This window comes from Schistocerca nitens, chromosome 6 (assembly GCF_023898315.1).
Source record: "Schistocerca nitens isolate TAMUIC-IGC-003100 chromosome 6, iqSchNite1.1, whole genome shotgun sequence".
Classification (NCBI taxonomy): Eukaryota; Metazoa; Arthropoda; class Insecta; order Orthoptera; family Acrididae; genus Schistocerca; species Schistocerca nitens.
In genome coordinates, this window is record NC_064619.1 from 423363183 (window position 1) to 423389031 (window position 25849).

Below are 25849 nucleotides of genomic sequence, written 5' to 3' on the forward strand. Positions count from 1 at the left end.
AACAGCTTGGTTATGTGCTCACTTTTAGTGACTGTAGCTGTGCAATTAACGGTCAGTGCAATGAGGCTAATGGCAGTTTTTGCCTAAACCTGCCGCTAGATGCACTCAGTAGCTGCAACATGTTCCCTCTGCCATTTGGCATGCTATTTCAGAAGTTTGGTCTATGTTTATCTTCACTCTGCTTGCAGATTTTTGTGTGTACCACGTGCTTAGAGCATATTATTCACCTGCTCAGTTGAAAACATAGTACATTTGACTGAATAAATTCATCACCTGAGCCGTGCAAAAACTGAACTGCTAAAATGTCTTGCTCTGACAATTTTTACTGCTTCCTTTCCTGAATTACATGCCATTTTCCTTTAATAATAATTTCTACCTACCTGACACTAATATCTATACTTCAGAACATTTCAAAATCACCTACAAACATCTGCAGGCTACTTGTAATTTTACAGTTATTATCTTTTCATTTGGAATGGTCCCTCATCCATGGCTTTGGCATCCATAGAAAATGTACTTATTTGGGCACTGACTCACCAAGGCATCTGGCCACACCTATACCTTCAATTGTCATTAATACCCTTAAAATTTTTAATGAAATGACACATTACTGTACTCTCATTGAATTTGTATCTCTGTCAGCATTTCTTGTGTCTTTCTGTTGTTTTCTGGTAAGCAGCATTGATCATTATTTGAAAATATTTTATTTGGGGCAGTACTGGGGCCACCTTCCCATGATACACAACCATTTGTTCCACTTGTACAATTAAACAGTTGACCAACACAAAAGAAACAAGAAAAAAATAATAACTAAGTGTCTTGTAAGTACTATAGTGTCCACAGGGCACATTTGAAGCAATTTTTGTTTGAAGTATACATATTTATTGTATTATTTAAAAATTTAAAAGTATATAAAATGTTAAAATTCTCTCCTGATGATACTTTTCTTTAGGTTCCGAGAAAGTGTTGGCCTAAAAGTTGTGAAAGCACTTAAAAGGGAAGATGAGGGAGTAACTCATGCTGCTATTGACATGATTTGTGCATTGATGCACCCAATGCATGACGATTATGATTTGCGGCAAGAACAACTTAATAAGTCTTCGTTACTGTCATCACAAAAGTTTTTAGAAAGTTTGTTGGACATGTGGATCTGTCATGTGGTACGTTTCATATGTACTTTGATGTTATGCACATGTTTTAGACTACTGTTTAACTATGTTGCTGTTGTATAAGTTTTACCAACTTCATTCCACATTACATATTGTAAAAAAATTAATTATAATGAGAAGAACATTTTATTACAAAGGATTTAAGGAACCTCTTAGAGCTGCATGATCTGTTGTGGCATCATTTGCTATGTGAAATAATTTCACAGAATATATGTCTTGTTTACAGGGAACTTTCTCCATTTTATGTATCTAGGCTGTTTCTTGAAAAGACTTCTAATAAGTCACATGTACACTTAATATGTAGAGGTAGAGCTTGTATGCAGCAGTCTTCCCTATAGTACACCATTCCTATATGCAAATGAAGGAGCCAATAGCTGGATCACTGCTGTTTGTTCATCATAATGTGAGATTATGCAAAGAGCAGTAGTTCAGATGTGTTATGAAAGGTTTATTGAAATTGTCAGCATTACGTAAGGCAGGATTCAATGTCACTAATTACAAAAAGTATTATGTGTTGTTCAGTAATTCATCAAATGTTGAAGGATGAGGGTATTTCTGCACGCTAAATGCTGCCGTGTTCTTTGTAACTTATTTACTGATCTCTCATTCCTGCTTCCTGGCTGGAGAGTAGGAATAAGAAAGAGCAGTCATCATGCGTAAATTTGTCCACCAGATAAAATCATTATTCTTCAGTTATTAGTTTTGATTGTATCTTATATTCTCCATCTATGTTGTCTCGTGTTAGTTGCAAAATATTTTTGGATTTTATGGCTGAATATGAACGTTTTTAGCTGTGTGGAGTGAGGTGTTTTGAATGTGGATATTATGTATTAATTCAGAAACCCTTAAATTATGGACAAATCTGTTGTATTATCATCCAGCTAAGCCATGTAGCTCTTCTCATGGATGAGTACTTCTCTGCTGTACCCATAACTGTGCTGAAAATCTGAAAGTGTTTATCTAATTTTCAGTGTGTTACTTAATGAATAGAAATCACTTATTCTCATTTGTTGTTATATTGATGTATTGGTTGTAGTACTTACACATCATGCAATGTTTCAAAACGATAAGCGTTTTGATATTATATGCGATCACTATAACTTTAATGACAGTTCTCTTCAGAAAGACAGTTCAGCTTCCTCTCTTGTTCCCATGAAATGGTAGCAATTGTCTTGTTACTGAAGCCCAAATTCTCTTTTGGTACTCACAATATCCCTGACTATATCTTGAAGAAATGTGCTCCCTTCATAGCCAGGCCACTTGTCAACATCTGTAACTGGTCTCTATCAGAAGGGGTGTTCCCAGAAAAATTGATGATAGCAAAAGTAAAACCCCTGTTCAAGAAAGGGATAAAAACAGAAGTATCAAACTACAGACCAATCTCACTATCATCTGGTTTTTCCAAAATAACTGAAAAAATCTATTATAAAAGACTATTCAATTTCATAGAAAAAATAATTATTTCTCAAATACTCAACATGGATTCCGAAAATCTAAATCTGCTGAGACAGCTGTCTCTGCATTCCTAAATGAAACCTTAAATGCAATAGACAGTAAAGAACATATCTTAGCCATATTTCTAGATCTCTCTAAAGCATTCGATGTCATCAGTCACAACATCTTGCTTCAGAAACTTGAATCTGTAGGTATTAGTGGCCCGGCCTATGAATAGATAAAATCATATCTCCAAAACAGAGAACAAATAGTTGAGCTTACTATCCAAGAAGTGAACAAGATAAAGTCCTACTGCTCAAAAAAGCCTAGTATGAAGTATGGTGTACCACAAGGCTCCATTCTAGGACCTGTTCTGTTTCTACTCTTTGTAAATGACTTGGAACAGACTAGCCCATGCCATAATTACATAAAATTTATGGATTACACAAATGTGATGATAAAAGGAAGGACCAAAGAAGAATTACTACATGAGATTAAAAATTGTACCACCCACATTACAGACTGGTTTTCTGGTAACAACTTACTAATATACACAGAAAAAACAGTTACAATGCATATACACACAGTGCAAAATAAATGTCCACTAGCACCAGACATAGAATTGTTTGCTAGAACCCTCGAAAATGTGTTGTTGTTGTGGTCTTCAGTCCTGAGACTGGTTTGATGCAGCTCTCCATGCTACTCTATCCTGTGCAAGCTTCTTCATCTCCCAGTACCTACTGCAACCTACATCCTTCTGAATCTGCTTAGTGTATTGATCTCTTGGTCTCCCTCTACGATTTTTACCCTCCACGCTGCCCTCCAATGCTAAATTTGTGATCCCTTGATGCCTCAAAACATGTCCTACCAACCGATCCCTTCTTCTAGTCAAGTTATGCCACAAACTTCTCTTCTCCCCAATCCTATTCAATACCTCCTCATTAGTTACGTGATCTACCCACCTTATCTTCAGCATTCTTCTGTAACACCACATTTCGAAAGCTTCTATTCTCTTCTTGTCCAAACTGGTTATCGTCCATGTTTCACTTCCATACATGGCTACACTCCATACAAATACTTTCAGAAACGACTTCCTGACACTTAAATCTATACTCGATGTTAACAAATTTCTCTTCTTCAGAAACGATTTCCTTGCCATTGCCAGTCTACATTTTATATCCTCTCTACTTCGACCATCATCAGTTATTTTACTCCCTAAATAGCAAAACTCCTTTACTACTTTAAGTGACTCATTTCCTAATCTAATCCCCTCAGCATCACCCGATTTAATTTGACTACATTCCATTATCCTCGTTTTGCTTTTGTTGATGTTCATCTTATATCCTCCTTTCAAGACACTGTCCATTCCGTTCAACTGCTCTTCCAAGTCCTCTGCTGTCTCTGACAGAATCACAATGTCATCGGCGAACCTCAAAGTTTTTACTTCTTCTCCATGAATTTTAATACCTACTCCGAATTTTTCTTTTGTTTCCTTTACTGCTTGCTCAATATACAGATTGAATAACATCGGGGAGAGGCTACAACCCTGTCTCACTCCTTTCCCAACCACTGCTTCCCTTTCATGCCCCTCGACTCTTATAACTGCCATCTGGTTTCTGTACAAATTGTAAATAGCCTTTCGCTCCCTGTATTTTACCCCTGCTACCTTCAGAATTTGAAAGAGAGTATTCCAGTTAACGTTGTCAAAAGCTTTCTCTAAGTCTACAAATGCCAGAAACGTAGGTTTGCCTTTTCTTAATCTTTCTTCTAAGATAAGTCGTAAGGTTAGTATTGCCTCACGTGTTCCAACATTTCTACGGAATCCAAACTGATCTTCCCCGAGGTCCGCTTCTACCAGTTTTTCCATTCGTCTGTAAAGAATTCGCGTTAGTATTTTGCAGCTGTGACTTATTAAACTGATAGTTCGGTAATTTTCACATCTGTCAACACCTGCTTTCTTTGGTATTGGAATTATTATATTCTTCTTGAAGTCTGTGGGTATTTCGCCAGTCTCATACATCTTGCTCACCAGATGGTAGAGTTTTGTCATGACTGGCTCTCCCAAGGCCATCAGTAGTTCTAATGGAATGTTGTCTACTCCCGGGGCCTTGTTTCGACTCAGGTCTTTCAGTGCTCTGTCAAACTCTTCACGCAGTATCTTATCTCCCATTTCATCTTCATCTACATCCTCTTCCATTTCCATAATATTGTCCTCAAGTACATCGCCCTTGTATAAACCCTCTATATACTCCTTCCACCTTTCTGCTTTCCCTTCTTTGCTTAGAACTGGGTTGCCATCTGAGCTCTTGATATTCATACAAGTGGTTCTCTTCTCTCCAAAGGTCTCTTTAATTTTCCTGTAGGCAGTATCTATCTTACCCCTAGTGAGACAAGCCTCTACATCCTTACATTTGTCCTCTAGCCAACCCTGCTTAGCCATTTTGCACTTTCTGTCGATCTCATTTTTGAGACGTTTGTATTCCCTTTGGCCTGCTTCATTTACTGCATTTTTATATTTTCTCCTTTCATCAATTAAATTCAATATTTCTTCTGTTACCCAAGGATTTCTATTAGCCCTCGTCTTTTTACCTACTTGATCCTCTGCTGCCTTCACTACTTCATCCCTCAGAGCTACCCATTCTTCTTCTACTGTATTTCTTTCCCCCATTCCTGTCAATTGTTCCCTTATGCTCTCCCTGAAACTCTCTACAACCTCTGGTTCTTTCAGTTTATCCAGGTCCCATCTCCTTAAATTCCCACCTTTTTGCAGTTTCTTCAGTTTCAATCTGCAGTTCATAACCAAAATGTAAGCTCTACAAAATTTCTTGGGATATGGATCCAAGAAGATCTAAGATGGGTCCAACATACAAAATACATTACAAATAAATTAAATACAATTTGCTATACTATCAAAATTATTTCTGATTGCACATTGAAAGAGACACTAAAAGATGTATACTTTGCCCAGGCAGAATCCTTACTGCGATATGGCATAATCTTTTGGGGAAACGCGTCTTCTAACAAAAGTTGTTTTATATGCCAAAAGAGAATTGTAAGGACAATAGAAAATGCTGCATTAAGAAGCTCATACAGGCCCTTATTCAAGAAACTACATATCCTTCCACTACCATGTCTGTACATTTTACAAGTAATCGTGTTTGTAAGGAAAATCTTAGAAAATAGCAGCAATCTTGTGTCAACCAACCAGAGTATCCACCTATATAACAAAAGGAGAAAGCAGGACATACATGTTCAACATGCACAGACAACACTAAAACATAATGGACCACTGCAGACAGGAAACAGACTATACAACAAGCTACCTAAAAACATTAAAACAATAAGACACTTTAAAATTTAAAGCTGCTGTCCATAAATATTTATTGCAAAAATGTTGTTATAGTATACATGAATATCTTGAAACATAAAAATTTATTGCCAAGCTTAAATATAATGTATGGAAGCTGAACCTTCAGTTGTGATAATATTAAGCCTAAATCAATGTAAATATTTTTGTATGATTTAAAAACATGTACTGTAAATCACAATGACTTGTCCAATATCATATTGTATACCTTGTACAACAAATGATCAAAAGGACCAATAAAAATGTAATGTAATTATTCTGTAGCGTGTGGCACATATCTAAGCCAGGTGAGACTCTGTGAAATAAACCTTCAAATCAGCAGGTACCACAAAACGTGATAAAGCAGCTATCTTCATCCCACCTTGAAGAAGTGCTGCATCTGTCCACACCAGATTTCATGCACATACAGGGGAAAATGTCCAAACTGTATAAAAGTCTAAACCCACAGTTCAGACTGAGTAGTAGTTTCGTGGAGGTGATCATCATTCATCAGTACTATAGACAGTGTGCTACACATCCTTGTACCAAAGTGATATGTTACACCACAGGAGATAGCCATCTTTTTTCTACAACTATCCAGTCCATTAAGACTCAGATAGCAATGATTAATGTCCTGTGGTTTTTCTGATCTTATTCGTTCGGTAGCTACCATCAAGCATACTGTGAGGCCAATTTTTTTCACGGACGTCCAGTACCTCACGCTGCTGATGATTAGATGCATGCATACTGGCTATTCACTAACACAAGACCCTTATTTTCTTTTTGCAGACTCGAGGTACAGGAGCACTTGTTGTTTCTGCAATGCTTGATTATCTGACTTTTGCTCTCTGTGTACCATACAGTGAAACTACAGATGGAAAGCATTTTGACAATTTGTTGGAAATGGTGGCTGAGAGGGGAAGATCACTCTTTAAGCTTTTTCAGGTACGAGGTAATCTGCTTTCTAATATAATAATTTGTTGTCTCTCTGTTAATTTTACACATTTTGACACTGTTACCATACTCAGATCCAGTTTTACCGTACTGAGTGTGGAAGATTTGAACTTCAGTGTTTAGTAAGTATTGGAAATATTAGGTGCCTGAATTAATTCTCACTGTGTGTTGGACATGGACAGAAGACATATTTATTTTAATAGCATGGTATAAGATAATATTCTGAAAGTGGTGTCCCTTATCAGCTAGCAACCTTTTCCCACTTTTTGGGTAACAAATGTAATCCGTGATAAAAAAATTCAGTGTCTTTTGAAGTGATCCACTCATGGGGACAGTTTTTAAGATAATTAAAAGATGTGCAGTGTTGTTGAAGTTATGCTGCATGCACTGAAAAAAAAAATGGTAAACTTGGAGGATAGATGTCGGCTGAATATGATGGGTGGAGTAAGACTTCCTGTTGAAGCTTTACTTACTTAGCGACATCTGGTTTGGCGTTGTCATGAAGCAGAAAGACTTTGTCATGTCTCTGAGCATAATGTGCACATTTGTTTTTAAATGTGTGATTCAAATTGAGTAATCGTGCTTCATAGTATTCAATATTCACAGTTTGATCTAGTTGCACTGCTGACAAAGATCCATTCAACATTGATTTTAAAATTGTTGTCATTGAATTGTCAAAATCAATCGTTGCATATTGTTTTCCACAGAGCATGTTCTCCATACACTCCTGGTAGCAAATGATGAATTCCTGCAGCGAATTTCTTGCGATGAAAGCAGAAGAGCAACACTTTCTGTGAATGAATGTTATGTAGGTACAATGTCTAACATGCTCAAGTCACTAAATAGATATGTTCTTGACATGTGGAATAATTGGGTCTACTGCCAGATGTTTGTGTTGCTCTGGCACAATATTTCGGCCTCGTAACTCGTTGCCTTCTTCAGGTGTTACCTGAGACTGCTGTATTGGAGGATCTTGTCCAGTATTTATGCCTAGAGGGCGCTGGGTGCTCTCTCTGCCGTCCACGCCTGCCTGACGCTGCCTGTAATGTGTTGCCTCTTCCCCGGTGCTCCCTCGGACGTCTGTGCCTGACTTGGTCTCCATCTGTGGCAGCTGTCTGAGGCCTGTCCTGTGTCGGGCGTTCCGTTCGCGGTCCGCACCCGCCTTGTGCTGCTCCTGAGGTTTTGGCCCCTCCCTGGTGCTCCCATGGACGTCCGCACCTGCCTCGTCCACCATCTGCAGTTGTGGCAGCTGTTTGAGGCCTGTCTCGTGTCAGGCGTTCTGTTCGCGGTCTGTGCCCGCCTGGTGCTGCCTGTAAGGTGTTGTCTCTTCCCTGGTGCTCCCTCGGACGTCCGCACCCGACTTGGTCTCCATCTGTGGCAGCTCTCTGAGGCCCGTCATTTGTCGGGCATTTTGTTCTCTGTCCACGCCCGCCTGGCGCTGTTCCTGAGATGTTACTACTTCTTGAGGAGTTTCTTGGTTCCTTTCATTGGGCCCTGATAAGCGCCAGAGCTGGACTCCACGCCAAGCTGAGCTGGTAACCGCTGTCTCGGTTTATTAGGTTGTCTGTGACTTTGATCTCGATGGCCTCCTTTATGACACTGTCCCAAAATCTTGGAGTCTGTGTCACAATTTTGGTGTTGTTGTAGTCCATTGAGTGACAGAGCTCCAGACATTGCTCCGCTATGGCAGATTTGGTTGCCTGTCAGAGTCTGGTGTGCCTCTGGTGTTCTTTGCATCTGACGTCCACCGTCCTGGTTGTCTGGCCAATGTATGATTTTCCACACTGGCACGGGATGTTGTAAATGCCTAGTTTACGTAGTCCCAGGTCGTTCTTCACACTCTCTGGCATTGTCCCTATTATGGAGGGTGAACAGAAGATACTCTTTATATCATATTTTGAGAGAATTCTGCTGATCTTTGCAGAAATAGGTCCAGCATATGGCGGGTATGCCACCTTCTTCACATCCTCTGGCTCCTCTTCTGTACCCTGTGGTTGGCTGGTAGCACAAACTACCCTTTGGATGTCTGTGGAGGAGTATCCATTTCTGCTGAACACCAGCTGTAGATGTTCTATCTCTGTGGCCAGACTTTCTGTATCCGACAGAGCCCGAGCCTTGTGAACTAATGTTTTCAAGACTCCATTATTCTGTGCCGGGTGGTGGCAGCTACTGGCTTGAAGGTATAAGTCAGTGTGGGTGGGCTTACGATACACACTATGGCCCAAAGTGCTACCTGCCTTCCTCTTGACCAGGACATCCAAGAATGCGAGCTGTCCATCCTTCTCCAGCTCCATAGTAAATTTTGTACTTGGGTGGCATGAATTTATATGTTCCAAAAAGTCATCTAGCTTCTCCCTGCCATGGGGCCAAATGACAAAAGTGTCATCGACATACCTAAGAAAGCACAGTGGTTGGTAACTGGCTGATGCATGTGCCTCCTCTTTGTATCTTTCCATAAAAAAGTTGGCTACCACTGGTGATAAAGGGCTGCCCATTGACTTCTGAGGGGAGTGAGCAAACAGAAGGAGTGGCAGACATATCCAAAAGCCTAATGTTTCTACTGATAAATGGGTCTCATCTCATCTTACTGTCTGCTATGCTGCAATAGTAAGACTAATGCCTCTCTTCATCAACAAGGATAATTAGTTTTAAGTTCCCAATAAGTATACTGTTTGACTTTTGCAGAAAATTGTAATAACTCAAGTAGGAAGCTAAATCAGTGTAGTATAATTAGCGGAAAATAATGGGAACTGTAGGTTGGAATATCAATAATATAAGGAAAAAGATAGATTGCTACTCACCATAAATATGACATGTTGAGTTGCATACAGGCACACTGGAAAAACTGTTACGCATTTAGCTGTTGGCCAAAGCCTTCTTCAAAACAAAACACACACACACACACACACACACACACACACACACACACACACACACACACACACACACACCTAGCCGCTCAGACCTGAATGCAACTGTCATATTGGATAAAAGCAACAGTCTGAAGAAGGCATGGAAGGGGAAGGGATAGCAATGTACAGGTGAGATGTGAGTCAAGTGCTGTATGGCAGAGTGTACCGGCACTAGATGAAGGTGTGACAAGACTGCCAGGCACAGCATTGGGAGGCTGTGGGTCAGGGAGGAGTGTAGGGGAGGGGGGAGGGGAAGGGGAGTGCAAAGGGAGAGGAGAATGGAAGGGGAAAGATGGACAGGTGTATTGGCAGAGGGCAGCACCCTATGAGAGGATGTGAATGGGACAAAGTGATAGGACAGTGGGGCTGAAAACTGTTGGGTGGAGGGTGTGGAAACTGTAGGTTTAGGCTGGGACAATTTTGGGAGTAGATAATATGTTATGAGAATAGCTCCCATCTGCGCAATTCAGAAAAGAAGTGGTGGACAGGAGGATCCAGATGGCCCAGGTTGTGAAGCAGTTATTGAAAACAAGCATGTTGTGTTCAGTTGCATGTTGTGCCAGTTGGTGGTCTACTTTGCACTTGGCCACTGTTTGATGGTAGTCATTCATCCTGGTGAACAGCTTGCTTAGTTGTCATACCAATATAAAAAGCTGTGCAATGATTTCAGCAGAGCTGGTACGTGACATGGTAGCTTTCACATGTGGCCTGGGCTCTGATTTAGTAGGAGAAGCCTGTGACAGCACTGAATAGTAAGTGCTGGGTGGGTGGATTGTGCAGGTCTTGCATCTAGATCTACCACAGGAATATGATGCTTATGGCAAGGGGTTGGGATTGGGAGTGTCATAGGGATGTTCAGGTGGTTGGTTGGACAGAGGTCCCCGCATCCTAATAGTGTGCCACCGTCTGCAATCGCATTTGCCTACCTTTCCTCTTCCCTGCTCCTCTTCCCTGCTCCTCTCCTTTTCCAATTCCCGTCAACCCCCCCCCCCCACCCCCACCCCCGTCCCCCACTCCACGTCTCCCAACACTGTGCCTGGCAGTCTTGTAGTCTTGTCATGCCTCCATCTCTTCCCTGCACACTTTGTCAGACAGCATTCTTTTCTGTTTTGATGTTATTTTCTGTCAATTTTGGTGTTATACTCTGACAATTGTGGCGTTTCTTTGCCATTTTGGTGATCATTTCTGTAGTTTTTGAGTACTGTATGTTTCTGTTTTTGCCTTATTTCATTGTTTGTTAGGTACATTCTCATTTTCAAAATAACACTATCAGATACAATTCATTTACATTATTAAAAAATTAACATTTGTTTTAAACCCTTAAATCTAATCAGTTAAAGAAAAAAAGATGTTGCAGCAATACAAATGAAAATGATTGTATGGGATTGTTGGTTGGAAGACCACGTCTCTCATTATTTGGCTGACTGGTTCCAGTGTTTCCATTTGATGCCACTTTGGTGACTTGGTACATCTTTGTGGTAAAGATAAGGTAAAACCAAACCAACATTCCCCAAGTGAAGAAAATCTCTGATCCAACAAAGAATTGAACCTAGGACCCCTACATCTAAACACTCTTGAAAGATTTTCAAAAGAAAACATTGAAGTTACGATATAGTTCTCTTTTAGGACTCTGTGCCACAAATCTGTTACTACTTCACTATAATATGAAAACAGCTGCCTGGAGTCTAAATTTGAACCCGGAAGACAAACTGCATTTAGCACAACACCAAACATTTGACAGTGTCCATGCATCCTGCCTGTATAAAAAAGTTGCTTTTCCATTAAGTTATGGAAGTTTGTATCACTTCAGAATATCTTATGTGAGTGAGAACTGTTGTTCTAGGTACACACAATAGACCAGCACCATGTCAGCATTAATAGTCCATAATTAACCCATCATCAAAACAAGTACCTACAGCTGTGAACACAGACTTAATACAAGTTCTGTGGCCTCATGAGTTGTCAGCCTAATTTGAAGATGCAACCCGGTGCTTTTTATTGTTTCCTTCACCTCCACCTGAAGTATTTGTACCTTCATATTTCTCATAAGTTTACTCAATTAATCATCAGAAATTCATTTTCCCTTAATAATGAAACAGTCTTCACTTTTAACTTAAAATACAAGTAATGTTTAACAAGCAGTGTCAATTTCCAGATATTTTTGCACAGTAAATTATACAAAAAATGACATGGTTTGGAGGAATCATCTTTAGTGTGGTTCATCCCTTAAACTGCAAGACGATAATGCTTGCTGTCATTGTTGTTGTCTTCAGTCTGAAAACTGGCTTGATGCAGCTCGCCATGCTACTCTATCCTGTGCAAGTATCTTTATCTCCAAATAACTACTGCAACTTACATCCTTCTGAGTCTGCTTACTGTATTCATTTCTTAGTCTCCATCTACAACTTTTACCCTTCCTCCCCCCCCCCCCCCCCCTCCGTCTCGCTCCACATATACAGACGTTCACTTCCCTCCAATACTAAATTGATGATCTCTTGGTGTCTTGGAATGAGTCCTATCAAACAATCACTTCTTCCAGTCAGGTTGTGCTGCTGGATTCATTAACCTGTGTGGAGCTTATGGAATTAACATGGAAGGAGTGAGAGAAGAGAAGGGTGAGAGCTGGGAGAGGGAGGATACCAGGGGAAGAGGATAGGAAAACAGTACCAGGAAAAACTAAAAACTTGGCTTGACACTCAGGTAGTTGAGTGTTCCTCCACATTCAAGAAAGAGGGGATAAGATAGAGGAGGAGGAGGAGGAGGAGGAGGAGATGGAGATGTCACTGAGGAAAATAATGTCAGTGAGGGTTCATAGATGTAACTAAACGAGAGTTGATGGATTAATGTGAAGTAGGGGGAGGTGAGAGGGTGGTGATTGAAATAGATATAGGGCAGGGATTGGTGGATATAGAGGACATTAGGACCATAGAACTGAAAGGCATGTTAGAAGCAGAAGAGCAGAGGAACAGTTCCTGTCTCTGTAATTTAGAGAAGCTGGTGTTGATGGGGAGATCCAGATTTCTTGTACCATAAAGCAGATGATTTAAGTCAGTGAGTGCTTTGCATTTAAATGACCAAACTTGCCATCGGTATGATAGGGCTGTAATAGGGTGTTCTGATAAAATATGAAAAGTTGGATTTGCATATAGGTATTCCTTGGGGATGTGGGTGACATACTAGTAGATTGGAAGCAGGATTAATATAAGGCTGAACCAAAGTATTTCATGTTTTTGTATGTAGTGGAACACCAGTTAGGGTGGGAGTGGGCTAAGTTATGACATTCACTATTCCAGTGCAAAAAGAAAGCTAGCCAAAGCTCATGGCAACTCCGTAATAACTGCAGCTTAAAACTACATCAAAACTCATGAAAAAGATCCACAAATAATCTTTGAAGTAAATGGGAAAACAGTTAAGATTCTGCAGGAATAAAAATGGCCTTAACACACCAACTGTGAGATAGAGATTCTCTCTCTCTCTCTCTCTGTCTCTGTCTCTGTCTCTCTCTCTCTCTCTCTGTGTGTGTGTGTGTGTGTGTGTGTGTGTGTGTGTGTGTGTGGGTGGGGGGGGGGGGGTTGTCTCCCAGTAATGGTAAATGAAGGGTAACAAGCAAGTTATCGAACTATGAGATGAGTGAAATTTGTGATATCCATAGGTCAGAAATACACCCTGGTGAAGTGCCTGCCAGAAAACAGCAGCCAATCAATGACCAGCATCTGTGAGTCTTTCTGGAAAGCGAAAGTGTTTTGGTGTGTCCAGTAACGTGGATTTGTCCATCTAGGTTGCTGCTATGTTATCCTGTGGTTATTCTACTCCACTGCATGTATTATCATATGCTGTACTGTGCTAGAGTTCCCATGAACAGGTAGACAAACTATGAGCTAGTTGACATTTATTGAGCACTGGAATGCAGTGGTCTGGCTGTGAGAAGGTTGTATCCTGAACATTTCCCAAACAAAAGACTACCAGCAGTTAACACGTTTAGGGGCTGTGGACCATTGCTTGAGAGAAATGGGCATGTTTGCATCTAACTAGGATGATAGAGGATGATGAACAGTAAGGATTCTGGAATATGATGAAGCAGTATTCCTGCATTTTGAAACAGCACTAGGGCATCAGCGCATAAACTTGATGTCACTCATTTGCTTGTCTGAAATGTTGCAAAGGGAAATGATTTACATCCTTGCCATGCATAAAAGATCAAAACATTGAAAGTAGAAAATTATCAAAGGTAAGCAAATTGTCATGCCTGGATGTTCCGGCAGTAAAAGCTTCTCAACAATATGTATTTTCCGTACTTCATGCTGTTTATGGGCGAGGCTGTTCTTGCTAGGGAAGCAGTATTTAACTTCTACAACCATCACCAGTGGATGCATGAAAATAGCCATAATATTCAAGAACATGGTCACCAGGAAAGATTTTCAGTGAATGTCTGGACAGGAATTGTTGGTGCCAACATCCTACCTCTGCCAGATAAACTGACAAAATCATTTACAGTTTTTACAATTAGAGTGTCCAGATTGTTGGAAGACATTCTCTCCACATTTTCCAATGGATGTTTTTCAAACAGGATGGGGTTCCACTGCATTCCACTTCAGCAGTCGGATGGCATTTGAATAACATGTTAGAACACGAGTGGGTTGGGTACGATGGTATGTGTGAGTAGTCTCCCAGATTGTAACACCACTGGGCTTTCATGAGTGGGGTTTCACAAAAGACATCATATATTGGGCATCTCAAATAGCTAATTGGAAAGAAGTTTTGAGGATGTGACAGTCACTTGTAACATCCCAGGAATTTTCAAAAGGGTGCGCCAATAATTTCCTTGACAGTGTCAACTTTGTAGTGATACTGGGCACAGTGATTTTGAAAATTTGTGGGGGAAAAGGTTTTTTGGGAAAAAGAATTTAAAATTATATTTTGTTTCCTTTTTTCCTTTGTCTTGGTTCACATTTACTGAACCACTGTACTTGTCAGAATAAAAGTTCTTTCGTCCTTATATCATCATCATCGTCATCCTCATCATAGTTTTCTGACTCCAGTTTCCTAGGTGTGGTGAACAAGTGCTTGCCATCTCATTCTGTCTTCATAGATCTTCTGTTCCAGGATGGCTTCCCATTTGTGTCCTTCCTCCTCCACATCTGATCTTACAGTCTTTATCCAGCATTTTCTTGGTCTTCCCCGTGGTCTTCTTCCTACGAGCCCCCAGGGGCTCAGCATTCATTTGCTGGGTACGGGCTTGGCGACCCCGGGGTTCCTGAGCTGGGGACTGGTAAGCGCCGCCAGTCCCCTGTCACCGTAAGCTCTGAGCATACTTCAGCGACCACCGTGTGGCGCGGCGGTGGAACGTTGTGTGTCTCAGGGAATGGGGATCTTGGCTTGACCGCCCGGATCGCGAGGATGGAATAAACCTCTATAAAAAACCCCTCAATCTCAAGGTGTGCTGCGCGCCGATGAGATGCATGGCTGTTGAGGTGGAACAGTCGTTAGCGGGCAACCTCTGGGGAGCCTGCCGCACCTCAGTTGTATAAGGCTTACCTAGGCACGCGGGGCTCTGTCTAGGTGGACTCCTAGTTCCCTAGCTGCTCGTGGGACCGAGATGGAACCCTCGAAGTTTTCTTCTTCTCCTCCCAGCGGAAAGGGTGGGCCGCTGGTAGGTTCTAACACCCAATCTCACAAGAGGGCTCGTGTAGCCAGTCCTCCTGATTCAGGTAGTAACAGAATGCATGCTGCTTCGCAGAATGTGTTTCTTATAATTAAAAGAAAAGATGGGAGTTTCGAGAAAGTTTCGCCATTTTACATCCAGAAAGGCTTAGAAGGTATTGCTGGTACATTAAAATCTGTAAAGCGCTTGCGAAATGGCACCTTGTTGGTTGAAACATCTAGCTTCCAGCAAGTCCAGAACCTTCAGAAGGCACAATTTCTTGGGGAGTTTGCGATTGAGACTGAATTTCACAACACCTTGAACTACAGCAAGGGTGTTGTGACTTGCCGAGATCTCGTTGATATTCCCCTAGACGAACTGAAGGCTGAATGGTCCCGGGAAGGAATTGTTGACGTGCAACACGTTATGAAACGGGTGGATGGTGCTCTCCTGCAATCTGACTCGTTCATCCTTACGTTTAACAGCACCAAATTGCCCGAGCATGTGAAGGCCGGTTTCCTACGTCTCAGTGTACGGCCTTATTACCCCAACCCCATGCGGTGTTTTAAATGCCAACGCTTTGGACACACTACTCTCGGCTGTAAAGGGGAAGCCACTTGCGGGAACTGTGGTAAAGCCGCCCATGAGGGAGTTGGTTGCTCCTCTCCTCCCAAGTGTGTCAACTGCTCTGGGGATCACCCTGTGTGGAGTCGGGAATGTAGAGTTTTCCTTGAGGAACGGAAGATCCAGGAACTTAAAACCACCAAACGCATCCCGTACGGTGAGGCAAAGAAAATTTACAAGTCCCTGCAGCCGCCCACGTTCGCTGCTTCCTTTTCTTCCGTTCTGAAACAGCCAGTCTTGAAAACTGATGCCGCTACACAAACGGAGGTTGCTACTGTCAGCACTAGCACCTGCGTTTGTCAATGTACGTGTGCTGCTGCTGTTCCTGTGAAGCCTGCTGCTCCTCCCCGGCCTTCTGACCAGGCCGTGGTAGCTGACGTCATGGAACTTCCTGCCCCTTCCCAGGTCCAGTCTTGTGCAATGCCCAGCGCTGCTACACCCCCTACTGCTTCTGAGGTTTTGGCTCCACTGCCACCTCAGGCCAGAAAATCGAAGCCCAAACCAAAGGTGAAGACTCGACCGCTCAAGGAGACTGAAGGTCTACAGTCTGCTGATGTTGATGTCATTCTTTCTGACGTCTCTCTCGACTCCTCTTCAGAGGCGATGGAGGTTGATGTCAGACTGGGGCAATCATCTCGCCCCAAAACTGAGCCTCCACCTGTTGTGGGCTCTCCTCCCCGACAGAAAGTGAGACTGAAGGTCCTCCCACCCTGATCGATGGCTCCCATTATACAGTGGAACATGAATGGATTCCGGGCACATGTGGAGGAACTGCACCTCCTAGCACAGCAACGCCCACTGTGCTTGTGTTTACAGGAAACACATCTAAAACCATCTGATGCTCCTGTACTCAGGGGCTATACGTTGTATCGCAAAGATGACCTGACTGGAGACAGAGCCAAAGGCGGAGTCGCCGTGTTTGTCAATAATGACCACCACTCCTCTGCTCTCCCCCTGGATACTGACCTGCAGGCAGTTGCAGTTGAAATTCATTCCCGTCGAAGGCTTACTGTTTGCTCCCTTTATTTACCCCCTCTGGATGCAATGACCTTAGACGCTCTCACAGATCTTATCGACCAACTCCCCCGCCCCTTTCTCCTCCTGGGAGACTTCAATGCCCATCATGTGCTGTGGGGCTCCACTTCTCTTTGCACTCGAGGTCGAATTTTGGAGAGCCTCCTAACATCTCAGGTGTTGTGCATCCTCAACACAGGTACTCCAACTCATTTCTCTGCCGCTACTGGGTCCTTCTCAGCCATTGACCTATCTTTCTGCTCTCCCTCCCTCACCGACTCTGTTCACTGGGAGGTCATTGACGACCTTCATTCCAGCGATCACTTCCCCATCCGCATTCATCTCCTGGATGGTGTATTGCTGGAGCAGAGGCCGCCATCGTGGATGATTGGCAGGGCTCACTGGCCTCTGTTCACTCGATTGGCTGTCTTCGAACGCCACAACAGCGTACAGGAATGGGTGGATCACATCACACTTGTGATCCATCATGCTGCTGACCTGTCCATACCACAGTCTTCTGGCCCTCCTAAGCGGCGCATTGTGCCTTGGTGGACGGAAGAGTGCCGTTCAGCCATCCGGGACAGGCGTGCGGCTCTTCGCCGATTTAAATGCCGCCCAACAGCAGTCAATCTTACCGCCTTTCGCATCGCGAGAGCCAGGGCACGCCGTGTCATTAAAGAGAGCAAGAAAAGGTCATGGCAGGAGTTCCTGGACTCCATCAACCGTTCCACTTGTTCCACAAAAGTATGGGAAGCCATCCGGAGGATTTCCGGTAAACGCAGCCGTCTACCAATAGCTGCAGTCCTGAACCAGGGATGCCTCCAAACAACACCCAGAGCCATTGCTCAGACGCTGGCAGAGCATTTTGCACAAAGTACTGCCACTGCAACCCAGGATCCAGCCTTTCGTCGCTACCGTGCGACTGTCGAACGAGCGAAGTTGGACTTTCGGTCGAACAGTTCTGAGGCCTACAACTCCCCTTTCTCCATGTGGGAACTTGAATCGGCACTTACTGCGACTTCTGACACTGCACCAGGTTACGACCGCATCCGGTACTCCATGCTTCGCCATCTGCCAGCGGCGTCAAAGGAAATCCTCCTCGAATGTTTTAATCTCATATGGCAGACAGGAGTGCTCCCCACCTCGTGGAGGGAGGCAATCCTCATCCCTCTCCTCAAACCAGGGAAGGAGCGCACATGTCCCAGTAGTTATCGTAATATCGCCTTGACAAGCTGTGTCGGAAAGACCCTGGAACGAATGGTTAACCGTCGTCTGGTCTGGCTGCTAGAGACCAGACAGCTCCTTAGCCCCTTTCAGTGTGGATTCCGAAAATTTCGGTCCACAGTCGACAACCTGACCCTCCTCGAGGCGGCTATTCAGCAGGCTTTCCTCCGTCGGCATCACTGTATCGGTATCTTCTTTGATATCAGTAAGGCATATGATACTACTTGGAGACACTGTATTCTTGCACAACTGCATCAATGGGGCTTTCGTGGCCGCCTCCCCATTTTCATTCGGTCTTTCCTGTCTCAGCGGTTTTTTCGGACCCGCGTTGGTAACGCACTCTCTGACCGCTTTGAGCAAGAGAACGGTGTCCCCCAGGGCAGTGTTTTAAGCGTTACTCTCTTTGCCATAGCAATCAACAGTATAACGTCTACAGTGAGGAGTCCAGTACAGTGCTCCTTGTTTGTGGACGACTTTGCTGTTTTCTGTTCCTCCTCTAGTGTTGCATCCGCGAGCCGTCAATTGCAACTAACAGTGCGGCGGTTAGAGGAGTGGGCTGCAAAGACGGGTTTTCGGTTTTCTGCCGATAAGTGTGTTTGTGTTCATTTTAATCGTTCTCGTCGTCTTTTTACGTTGCCTGCCTTGCATCTGGGGGATACTGTCCTACATTTTGGAGACACAGTGCGGTTTCTGGGCCTCATTTTTGACTCCAAGTTGTCATGGTTGCCACACCTACGCGACTTGAAAGCCAGAACGCTGAAGGCACTGAACATCCTCAAGTGCCTCAGCCACAGGTCTTGGGGAGCGGACAGGGCGCGTCTCCTTCAGTTTTATCGAGCTTTTGTGCGCTCACGGCTGGACTATGGGTGCACAGTATATGGGTCAGCGAGGCCGTCTTATTTGCGGATCCTTGACGCTGTTCACCATGCTGGGATTCGACTGGCCACGGGTGCTTATCGGACCAGTCCCGTACCCAGCCTCTGTGCTGAGGCTGGTGAACCGCCACTTACCATCCGGCGGCAGCTCCTGCTGGTGCGCCAAGCTTGTAAGTTTCTTGCAGCTCCCAGCTCGCCTTCTCACCGTCTTGTTGCCCATCCACCTCTGGACCGCCTTTTTTCCAGCCGTCCCCGGGCTACGTTGCCGTTTGGGGTGAGAGTACAACGTGTGCTTGAGTCCCTCGGTGTGGAGTCTGTACAACCCCAAATCCTGGGTTTTAACCATCTGCCACCCTGGTTACTGAAGAGGCCACGTGTGATTTTCGATTTATTGCAGTACAAGAGAGATTGCACTCCCGCCACCGTTTTTAATGCAGCATTTTCTGCTATTTTATCAGAGCACCACGACTATGTAGCTGTTTTTACGGATGGGTCGAAACAAGGGGATTCCGTTGGTTGCTCAGTTGTTTTTCCGGATCGTGTCCTCAAGGTCCGACTGCCTCAGACTTTTACTGTCTTTGATGCAGAATTGTCTGCGATCTTGCGGGCGCTGGAGCAGATGAGACGTTCTTCCTCTCCTAAATTTCTTGTTTGTTCCGATTCACTCAGTGCCCTTCAATCATTGCACCATTTGTATCCGGCAGATAAAGTAGTCCAGACCATCCAGGATGCCCTCCTCCGACTACAGCGACTGGGGAAGGTTGTAGCTTTCTGCTGGGTTCCGGGGCATGTCGGCATTGCTGGAAATGAAAGGGCAGATCTCGCAGCCAAGGAGGCGTGTCTTGATCCACACGTATCTCAGTGTGCTATCCCCTTGCACGCACTCACCTCGCTGATGAGCTCCCGAGTCATGTGTCGGTGGGAGGATGAGTGGCTGGAAGTGACTGCCAATAAGCTCCGTCTAGTCAAGCCCACAACGCGTGTGTGGTGTACTTCCTTTCAGCCCCACCGACGGGACGAGGTTCTCCTCACTCGGCTTCGAATAGGCCACAGCCCTATGACGCATGGCTTCCTGCTCCGGCGAGAAGACCCTCCATTGTGTGGTGCTTGCGGCGTCCAGGTCACTGTGCGCCACGTTTTACTGGATTGCGTTTTATTTTCTGACCAGCGGGCCGCGGCTGACTTGCCAGCGGACCTGCCAACTCTTTTAGGCAACACTCGGGCGAATGTGGTTAAAGTTTTAAAGTTCTGTGCCATGTCCAATGTTTTTACGAAGATTTTAGGGAGAGGATTTTAATTTGCTCACTGTGTGACAAGCTCGCCCATATTTTATGTAAGTGGCCAGCCAATGACAATTTCTTGTGTCGTTCCTGTTGCTATGTTTTCCCTTTCCTTAGGTTTTACACTCTTATGTAGTCTTTTCCCTCTTTTTCTGCTTTCTTTGGGTGCGTTTTTTCAGTTTTATTAGGTCATTCCACATTCGTTCCTTTTCATGTGTGTCAGGGCGCTGATGACCTCGATGTTGAGCGCCCATAAACCCCAACACACACACTCTTCCTACGAGGCTCGGGTTGAAATACGTTTTGGCAGGTCTTTGGCTGTTCATTCTTATTATGTGCCCACACCTCTGAAGCCTGTGTTTCTTTATGACACTCGTAACAGGAACCTCAATATCAGCTATTTTTCTGTTCACCTCATTCCTATTTTTGTCCTTTCTAGTTGTTTGATTCATAGTTCTAATGAATCTCTCTTCTGTTTCCTGAATTCTGCTGAAGTCTTTGTTTAGTAGGGTACATATTTCTAAACCATGTGTTATGATTGGTATAAAATAGGTGTGGTACTAGTAGATTTTGCTTTTTGTGGCATTATCATCCCAGAGAAGATTTCTCTCTGTGTGAGCAAAAATTGAAACAGTTGACCAGGGCCAGTTCAAGGTCATATTTCCAAACAAACCCTTTTTTCTGCCTTTTTCCCTCGTACAGTTTGATCCATTTCAATATTCACTACTAATTGTGATGCACATTACATACAAATCTTGCACTTGGGCACCCATAATGTTCTCCTCAGCTTGGCGCCCCAAGCAGTCGATACTAATTGTGATAAGTTCAGTACAGAAATACTGCAGTGTGGCACTTGTGCCTTACAGTCCAGCTTGTGACCTTAGGATTTTATCATTAACAACATTGCACCTTACAGCAACACATGTAAACCCTCTCACTGCTGTGCTGTTTCTGCAGTACAACTGATGACCTTACCAAATTAATGGCACTATGTTATTTTTACCACAGTTGATTTTAGTTCGTCTTCTCAAATGAAATCATTATCTTAAACTAATTTAATACGTAACTGTGCTCTTTAGCATAGTGGGTATTAGCTGGGGCAATTTAGTTCAAATGCACTCACTCTCATTTTCTCATCACTGACTGGCTGTTGTTTATGGCCATAGTTCCACAATAGTGGATTTCGATCCTATGGTTGTTTCACAAATTGTATTCAATGTTTCCTACAGTACTGTTGCATAATTATTAGAATGTTTTTCTCCATCCTGTACTTAGTGTAAGGGTTGTGTAGGAAGTTTCATGTAGAAGCAATGCTTGTCATTAAAATAGGTTAATGTCACTGTGAGTTTAGGAGCAGCAGTCCTTATTCAAAACAGATATTCAGTTTGGTGTTGATAAGTAGTCACAAATTATTGCACATCACAGGTATTGTTTCACCTTTATAGATTTGAGAACAGATCAGTGAAAATATTTAGGTACTCAGGAAATTTGGAATAAAGTCTGACTTCACAGGTATGACTTACACTGTCATTGTATGCGGAATCCCAAAAGCTAAATGTAAGACTGAATGTATGAGAAACTTCGTTGTTTGATTATTTACAGAAATGGTGAAAGAAAAACATTTTTTGGTACACATAATTTTATTGCTTTGTATATCTTTGCATGCTTTTGAACCAGTTCTTGAGACATTTTGACCACTTTGATGTTGTTGAATATTGAAATATGACTTTGGAAGGATTGAACAGCTGCTTCAGGTATAGAAGATTGCTGATCACAAATTTATTGTTTGAAAGAAGAGAATCACAAAGAACTAGTTAGGCAATGGGTGAATATGAGAAATAGATCATTTTGATGTTGTTCTTCTTTGAGTAATCAATTATCTTACAGTGTGCATTACCATTACCATCATGAATGACGCAATATTGTTTTGGTTTCTCCAGTGACTTGTGGCGAAGAAAGTATTATGTACCTTCAAAAATTGACTGTTCTTTGATACTGTAAAATAGTTTTCATGACATATCCAATGCAACCAAACATACAAATGGTAATTTTATTTGCGAAATGAAGCTGTTGGCTCCTGCAGAAGTGATGTGACCTTCTTTACCAGATTAGATTATAAAAGTCAGTATCTTGGTTACGTCAGTGCTATGTACCAATGTGTCACTGCTATAATTTTTACATCTGTTGCTGGCTGCAAAACTGGAAATGGTTATAAATAAAAAAAGTAGCATGTGATTAAGACAATGACTTTTATACTTCAATCTGAACATTTTATTGGAAGTGTAGTTTCGGGTTTGTATTGAGAGACACTTAATTTGACTTTGGCCTGTATGGGGGCATAGGGTATCTAGCAGAACTCGCCATCCTCTGTCTTTAGACATTTTCCTAAAATCTGTCCAGGTCTTGCCAGCTCTCCTTACCTCCCTGTCAACCATCATCGTCATCCATGTGCCTCTAGCCCTGCCTCTCTTCCTTGTTCCCTGGGGATTCTGTTCCTGTGCATTCTTTTTAATTGCTCTGCCTGACTCTCAGTGTGTGCCCCAACCATCTCCACTTTCTCTCAGCTTCCTGCTCTTCTGTAGGTATCCGGAGCTCTTCATTACTTACTTTTTTCTGGCCACCAGATATTCATGATGCACCAGGGACAAATATTTATGAAGCTCTGTAACTGTGTTGTTTTCTTCTTGTCTGCTTTCAAACTTTCACTGGCCTACAGGACTTTTGTATTAAGTTTTTTGTGTGAGGTTTCTGATTTGCCACACATTGGGTATGATTGTATGAAGGCAGCGTTTGCTCCACTATCTTCTGTCACAACACTACACAGATAGACGAATAAATTGACAGTCTCTATCTGCTGCCCACCTGTAAACAGTGGCACTTCTGTGTTTGCAGAATTTACTCTAGTTTTATTTCTTTTACCTGTATTTATCTTCCAGTTCATTGGTGTCTAGTTTCTACCTAATATGAACGCTTCCATATTTCATTTTCTGTTATGATGGAGCATACGTATTTTGCATGTTTTCATTTGAATATTTTTAAAAGTTCATTGCACTGGTTGATGTGAGCCTGTGTTTGAGCTTCAGTCAAATTGCACAGAATTAATCAGGAACAGATCTTTCTCACAGCTAAATGTTTTATGAAAATCTCACATACTGCAGCTATAGATATGCCTGGATCTGCCTCTGCCTCATGTTAGCTCGCCTGCCAATCCTCTTCAGTAGTGTTGCGCTCAGCATCACTGTTTTTGGGACCAAACCTCACTTTTATTTGACCCCCACAAAAGTCCTTGATGATGGAAGCATCACTACCATGAAATTCTGCAGACCATTTGTAAACAGTCTTTACGAAGGTGCTTGATCATGAAGAGTTGAACAGCTTGGTTTGAGACATAGTTGTGGAGGTAGACCTTTATGAAAATTGTCCCTTAAAAAACCTCACATGAAACTGCCATTTTTTACAAGACTTTTTTTTTTTCTTTTAAATGCTCACTGTAAACAAACTACTTCGTGAATTTATGAACTGCCATTGTGTTACAATAATAGATGAACAATTTTAAAACACTTGAAATGCCAAATCTTAATAGTGCAATCTAACACAAAGAAGGGCAGCACAAATGGCCGCCACATAAATTGTAGAATGAAGTTCTCTCTCTCTCTCTCTCTCTCTCTCTCTCTCTCTCTCACACACACACACACACACACACACACACACACACACACACACACACTCACTCACTGTGTGTGTGTGTGTGTGTGTGTGTGTGCGCTGCAGTCTTTGTTGAAGAAAAGCAATGAGCCAATTGTTGAACTATGCAGGGTCAGCTGATATTGAACTTAGTGAATATATATATCTCCAAAAACAAAGATGATGTGACTTACCAAATGAAAGTGCTGGCAGGTCAACAGACACACAAACATACACACAAAATTCAAGCTTTCGCAACAAACTGTTGCCTCATCAGGAAAGAGGGAAGGAGAGGGAAAGACGAAAGGATGTGGGTTTTAAGGGAGAGGGTAAGGAGTCATTCCAATCCCGGGAGCGGAAAGACTTACCTTAGGGGGAAAAAAGGACGGGTATATACTCGCGCACACACACACACATCCATCCACACATATACACACACAAGCAGACATCTCACAAGCAGACATATTTAAAGTCAAAGAGTTTGGGCAGAGATGTCAGTCTAGGCGGAAGTGCAGAGGCAAAGATGATGTTGAATGACAGGTTAGGAGGCCTGGTGGGTAACGGGAAGAGAGGATATATTGAAGAGCAAGTTCCCATCTCCGGAGTTCGGATAGGTTGGTGTTAGTGGGAAGTATCCAGATAACCCGGACGGTGTAACACTGTGCCAAGATGTGCTGGCCGTGCACCAAGGCATGTTTAGCCACAGGGTGATCCTCATTACCAACAAACACTGTCTGCCTGTGTCCATTCATGCGAATGGACAGTTTGTTGCTGGTCATTCCCACATAGAATGCATCACAGTGTAGGCAGGTCAGTTGGTAAATCAAGTGGGTGCTTTCACACGTGGCTCTGCCTCCCGACCTGGTACAGAAGCAAATAACCAGAGCCACTTCCTCATCCTCTCAAACCCAGAACCTCCCACAGAAGAACCACAAAAGTGCCCCACTTGTGACAGGATACTTTCCGGGACTGGATCAGATTCTGAATGTGGCTCTCCAGCAGGGATACGACTTCCTCAAATCCTGCCCTGAAATGAGATCCATCCTTCATGAAATCCTCCCCACTTCACCAAGAGTGTCTTTCCGCCGTCCACCTAACCTTCGTAACCTCTTAGTTCATCCCTATGAAATCCCCAAACCACCTTCCCTACCCTCTGGCTCCTACCCTTGTAACCGCCCCCGGTGTAAAACCTGTCCCATGCACCCTACCACCACCACCTACTCCAGTCCTGTAACCCGGAAGGTGTACACGATCAAAGGCAGAGCCACGTGTGAAAGCACCCACGTGATCTACCAACTGACCTGCCTACACTGTGACACATTCTATGTGGGAATGACCAGCAACAAACTGTCCATTCGCATAAATGGACACAGGCAGACAGTGTTTGTTGGTAATGAGGATCACCCTGTGGCTAAACATGCCTTGGTGCACGGCCAGCACATCTTGGCACAGTGTTACACCGTCCGGGTTATCTGGATACTTCCCACTAACACCAACCTATCCGAACTCCGGAGATGGGAACTTGCTCTTCAATATATCCTCTCTTCCCGTTATCCACCAGGCCTCAATCTCCGCTAATTTCAAGTTGCCGCCACTCATACCTCACCTGTCATTCAACATCTTTGCCTCTGCACTTCTGCCTCGACTGACATCTCTGCCCAAACTCTTTGTCTTTAAATATGTCTGCTTGTG

General features: G+C 43.2%; 1 protein-coding gene across 1 annotated transcript in view; it reads left to right on the forward strand.

The window, feature by feature from the left end:
- Positions 1-25849, forward strand: part of LOC126262757 (dnaJ homolog subfamily C member 13) — a 410038-nt gene that overhangs the window by 109485 nt on the left and 274704 nt on the right. The window contains exons 9-10 of the mRNA XM_049959568.1: positions 953-1160; positions 6739-6894. Coding sequence (XP_049815525.1) covers positions 953-1160; positions 6739-6894 — 364 coding nt within the window. The remainder of the gene's footprint in view (positions 1-952; positions 1161-6738; positions 6895-25849) is intronic.